The 6070-nt window shown below is 33.9% G+C and overlaps 1 protein-coding gene across 1 annotated transcript; it reads right to left on the bottom strand.

Moving 5' to 3' along the window:
- Positions 1-1390: 1390 nt before the first annotated feature.
- On the bottom strand, positions 1391-5007 carry LOC145032668 (phenylalanine ammonia-lyase-like). Its single transcript, XM_078981564.1, has 2 exons — positions 4467-5007; positions 1391-3371 (listed from the first exon to the last, which is right to left on the bottom strand). Exons 1-2 carry the CDS (start codon positions 4847-4849, stop codon positions 1622-1624), a joined length of 2133 nt encoding a protein of 710 aa, XP_078837690.1. The 5' UTR covers positions 4850-5007; the 3' UTR covers positions 1391-1621.
- Between the last annotated feature and the right edge of the window lie 1063 nt (positions 5008-6070).

Consider the following 6070-nt stretch of genomic DNA (forward strand, 5'->3'; position numbering starts at 1 on the left):
GATGATGATTGTGATGATGATGATGTTGATGATGGTGATGATGATGATGATGATGATAGTGATGATGGTGATGATGATGATGATGATGATGGTGATTATTATTATTATTATTATTGTGGTGGTGGTGGTGGTGGTGGTAGTGATGATGATGATAGTGATGGTGATGACGGTGATGATGATGATGACGATGACAATGGTGATGATGATGATGATGATGATGATGATGATGCTGGTGATGGTGATGATGTAAACGTATTTATAAACATTATAGTGTTAAACCATTAAACGAGTAATGAATCTCATATGTGCACATGATTTTATGAATGATATTAATCGATATAAGTTGGTGAAAATATAGATAATCATGTATAGTAGAGGTGTGAAAAAACCGAAGCAAAAAAAACGATGTTTGGTTCCCGAAAAATCAAAAATAAGAAAGATTTGTAGCTAATCCGTAACTAATTAGCTACGGAATTCTAACAAAAAGCATATTCCGTTGCTAATTTGCGGTTTTAGATTCTAATCATACTATACCGAACCCTGTAATTACTAGTACTGAAAAATATTAAAGATATCATATATGACGTGATTTGCACGTCCATGCAGTTGGTAACGATGATTCTCATATTTTATGGGCATTATTATTTGCCTAACTTTTAGTTAAAGTGTAGTAGGTGAAATCACAAACAATATTGACATTTTTTTATTTAAACTGTTTTTAAAATATCGAATTATGGTGTGAATGGTGGAAGCTTACAAACTATTATTTAATTAAAGAGTTGTTATGCATGTGAAATTAATTTTACTTTAAAATCTAAAAATGGTCAAACACCATGACTTCAAAAACAAATTCTTTACATGCTCAATTATTATTGTTCGTAAAGGAATATTTTTCACTATACACTTGAGTGCATGTGTGATGCGGCCTAACGGTTAAAAATAAACGAAGTGACCAAAAAGGAATAAGCCGGCAATATTTTTGAAATTATAGGGACCAATCAATCAAGGATACCATTTTTCATAGGAAGTTGTTAGAAAAATCTTAATTTTTAAAAAAAAGTTTTATTTTAATCATAAATTTTATTTTTTAAATAGAAAAATTCTGATTATTTGATTTGATTTGATAGATAATATGTAATTTCTTGTTAAAAAATGATTTTTTTCTATTTAAACCAAAATGAAATAATCAATGTTTTAATCTTCAAAAAATAAAATTTAAAACTAAAATGAAACTTTTTCAAAAATATTAAACTTTTCCTGTTTTTTTTTTTTTAATAGTTTTTATGACCATGCATGGTGACTTTTGGAAAAACACTAACTGTGAAATTTTGTCTAAAATGTATAATAAGATCAAAAGGCATATATTTTCACATAAGTATGCTTGTATTAATTGGTGCGTCACAAACTCTCATAATGAGTGATTTATTCTAATAAGTTCATAACCATAAATATACATTATAGTAAAAGTCATCGATGACTCATCAACAAGAACATAAGGTACAAATTCGAACCTTGAAATTCCAATGAAAGCATTTAAAGAATTCAAAAAGGATTAAAAAAAAAAACGAAAAAGAAAAAGTTTTCAAACACAATATTGCAAACAAATATCTCTCATTTACTTCTAAGAGATTGGAAGAGGAACACCATTCCAACCTTGAACACACTCCAACAAGGGATCAATGAGTTGGCCTTTGCACATTGCCGTGAACACCTTATCGAATTCCTCCCCTGGTGACGTCACCTTCTCACCTGTTAAGAACCCACTTCCGAGCTCTTCCCTTACAAACCTATATAATGGGTATGATCTACATGCCTTGATTCTGTTTGGGATTGTCAATGTATCATCCTCATATGCGATTCTTACACCCTCGACTTCTTTCGGCAAAATGGCTTTCAATTCGTCTTCAAAAGCACTGATCTTTTGGAAGATTGAAGTGCTAGTGTTCTTCTCAGTTTCGCCATTGTTTAAAGCATGATCTACAAGAACTTGTCGAAGCTTCTGCATCAATGGATAAGTGGCGCTGCAAGGATCGTCGATGTATGCAAACACGTACTCCCTATCAACTACTCGAAGCAAGTCCTTTTCACAGAATCTTGACGGGTGGAGCTCGCCGTTGACACCCATGGTTAGGACCTTCTTGGCTACTTGGCTAACTGTGTTCTTCACTGTGGATTTCATGTTCTCTTCCAAATGTCTCAAGTCGATCGATTGGCATAGAGCTACCAAGTATGTAGATGACATGAGCTTCAAGATTTCTACAGCTTCAGCTGTTTTTCTTGCTGAAATCAACCCCAAAGAGTTTACGTCTTGGTTGTGTTGTTCAGCACTTTGGACATGGTTTGTCACCGGATTTGCAAGAAACTGGAGTTCGGAACAGTATGAAGCCATGGCAATTTCTCCACCTTTGAATCCATAATCCAAGCTAGGGTTTCGTCCGCCTGAAAGATTCGAAGGTAAGCCATTGTTGTAGAAGTCGTTTACGAGTTCGGAGAATTGAGCAAACATGAGTTTTCCGATGGAGGCAATGGCTAAACGTGTGTTGTCCATGGAAACTCCAATAGGAGTTCCTTGGAAGTTACCACCATGTAAAGCCTTGTTCCGGGAAACATCGATCAGAGGGTTGTCGTTGACGGAGTTGATCTCTCTCTCGATCATTTTAGTAGATGATCGGATGACCTCGATATGTGGCCCTAACCATTGTGGTGAGGTCCTTAGAGCATATCGATCTTGTTTGGGTTTCTGTAAAGGGTCCATTTCATGGACCTTTTGTGCTGCCTTAACATAATCACTTCCGTCCAAAATGTATTCCATTATCGCTGCAGCTTCGATCTGGCCAGGGTGATGTTTCAGTTTGTGGGTCAAATGATCGGTAAACTCTGGTTTCCCTTGCATAACCTCCGCGAAGATAGCCGACAAAACTTCCGATAACAATGCAAGCACATTAGCTTCGAAGAGGACCATGGAAGCCATGCCAGATCCGACGGCGGTTCCATTAACAAGTGCTAGACCTTCTTTAGGTTGTAGCTCGAAGAACCCACCGGTAACTCCGGCGAGGTTGAAGGCTTTTTCGGCGTTGAGGATTTCACCGTTGGGGCCGACTGCTTTGGAGTTCGGGCGGCCGGTGAGAAGTCCGGCGATGTAAGACAATGGGACAAGGTCGCCGGAGGCGGTGATTGTGCCTCGGAGGGGTAAGCATGGGGTGACGTTGGTGTTGAGGAACTTAGTTATGGCTTCCAGTATCTCAAAACGGATACCGGAGTAACCCTGGAGGAGGGTGTTGATTCTTACGAGCATGGCGGCTCTGGTTGCTGAATGCGGAAGGGTGTGGCTTGATTCCGTTCCGTTGCCAAAGATTCCGGCGTTTAAAAATCTGAAGATATGAAATTAATATAAGTAATTTTGTAACAAATATGTAACACCAAATTAGGAGTTTAAGCAGAATAATTACATATGGATAATTTGGTAGAAAGTGAAGGAAAACATACTTAAATCCGTTTAACTAGTTATTATAATTCTAAACTTATTTTATATTAACTGTTCTTTTTTATTATTATTATTATTATTATTATTATTATTATTTACTACAACCAAAGTTACAAATGTACTTTCAACGGTATAAATTAATAACTTTCATTTATTGGTTAAACATGTCTCTTTTCTTGAAAAGTTAACAACAAAAATTTGTTCGTGACACACTGGCCTTTAATTTATGTATTTTTGGTTGCTCGAGCGTCTATTTTTTTATAACTTTAAAATATTTATAGCTATCATGTACACACATCCCACCTAACCCCAATTTTTGTTTTTTGTTTTATTTATTAATCAATATTCTTTTTTCCTAACATAAATCCATTGATTTCAAGACACTGCAGTTTAATCATTGTAAGATATTTTAGAGGAAAAGTTATTATCAAGTAGTCTAGTAAAATACTAAAAAGAGAAAGCTTTGCAAACCGCTCATATATATAATCCGTATATGATATATAGCCTATCTGTCATATATTATAAAATATCAAATATTTGAATAATAACTAACGAAATTCTATGTAAAATGTAAAAACTTTGTTGACCCTGGTTTATAGAAGTCAGTGATATTTATATAAAAAATGCCCATAGCATATCATAATTAAGTTTTAAACCCATAAATATAATCAACAGACTTAATAACTCGGTAAGATGTTTATGTGACATACCACTTTCTTTGATATTTTATACATCATACAAGTATTAAATTTGTATTATAAACTCTTATTATATAGAAAACGAGACATTTTATTTATTTTAAGTTTTAAAATGAAATATAAAGTAATTTTTAGAATAGCAATATACGTTTCTAAATTAAATTAGACACTGATGCAAAAAAAAAAAAAAAAAAAAAAAAAAAAAAAAAAAAAAAAAAACATAAGATATTACCAATGAATTTGATTGGAATATATATTATGAGTTTAAAAGTTTAAGATTTTACCTAATGAGCTCCTTCTGAAGAGCACCGCCTTGCTTGGTCCTCCGGTGAGAGGTGGCTCCAAAACCGGTGGTGACTCCATAACTATCAGTCCCTTTGTTCATGCTCTCCATCACCCAATCACTACTCGCTTTCACTCCAGCCCTAGCAGACTCCGAAAGCTCCACCTTCACAGTGGAGCTATCACCGGCAGCAGCAATACCCGCCACCTGAGACACCGTCAACGTCTCTCCTCCGAGCTTCACAACAGGCTTCCTGAACTCCTGCACCATTCTCTTCACCTCATCAAGGTGGCTCCCCTTCAATGCCTCCGCTGCAACTCCCCAATTCAAGGGATCTTTAATGCAGAACTCGGTCGCCACTCCATTTACATGCCCGTTCTCCATTAATTCAACTGCACTGTGGATCGATCAAGCTCTTGTATACGTAGGAAGTGTCTGTTAGTGTTCTTGAGTGTGTGTGAGTGTCTGTGAATAATGTATATATAGGTGGAGGAAGAAAGGATTGAATGGCTAGCAATGTGTTGAGTCATTGGTAGATGAGAGTTGTGGTTTATATAGAAGGAAACTGGTGTGTGCAAATTGTAATGAAAGATGTAAAAGTAGGTAAGAACAATGCAAGGCAAGTGGAGGTGGGTTGGTTGAGGATTAATCATGGTCGTTGGTTATTTCTGATGAAGTATCAACGGTTGGGATGTTGACGATGGCGATGTAGGCCTGAAAGGAAAGCAAAGAGAAGTAGTTGGATTTGGCCTGCTCCTATTCAACGGCTGCTAATGTAAACAAGAGTGGTAGTTGGTGGGAGTTTTCTAGCTATTTCCCTACTTTTTTTATTCTTCTATTTAGAATTTAGATTTAGATATATTCATATTATTAGATGCGCCTAAAAAATCCTAGGCATTAAAAAGTAAAAACCCAACATCATCTAGGATCAAGTTATTGTCGACAAATATACAAAAAAAAATAGGATATCTTATCTTATAACAATGCATTATATAGTGATTTAAAACAAAAATAAGTTAAAAACATTATTTTTATATTATTATTCTGTTTATAAATTTTTTATACACTGTATTTATACCATTATTCAACATTAAATATATGAATAATCTTACTTAATACTCATACTTATTAATATATATATATATATATATATATATATATATATATATATATATATATATATATAGTATTGTAGTAAATTTTATTATGAATACTAACCTATGATTATTCATACATTAATCTAATGTGAATATTATAGTATGATTTTTTTTATAATTTTATAGCTTAATAATGATATAAGAGAAGTTTATAAAAAATTTATAGCAAAATAATATATATATATATATATATATATATATATATATATATATATATATATATATATATATATATATATATATATATTAATGGTTGTTGCTATCGTAAGATAAAAGGGGCATGTAAAAGATGGTCTGTTTTCCGGTCATAGTCAAAGTTTTTAGTATGTGATTGGTTGGCTGCGACTCCACGTAGGTTAGCTTTTCGTTATGGTGGATGAAATTTCCTTCTTATTTCATTTTTGCGTTGAAAAGTCTTACTTCTAAGTATCATTTCTTGACGATCTGA

This window comes from Lactuca saligna, chromosome 2 (assembly GCF_052625555.1).
Source record: "Lactuca saligna cultivar CGN05327 chromosome 2, ASM5262555v1, whole genome shotgun sequence".
In the NCBI taxonomy this organism is placed as follows: Eukaryota; Viridiplantae; Streptophyta; class Magnoliopsida; order Asterales; family Asteraceae; genus Lactuca; species Lactuca saligna.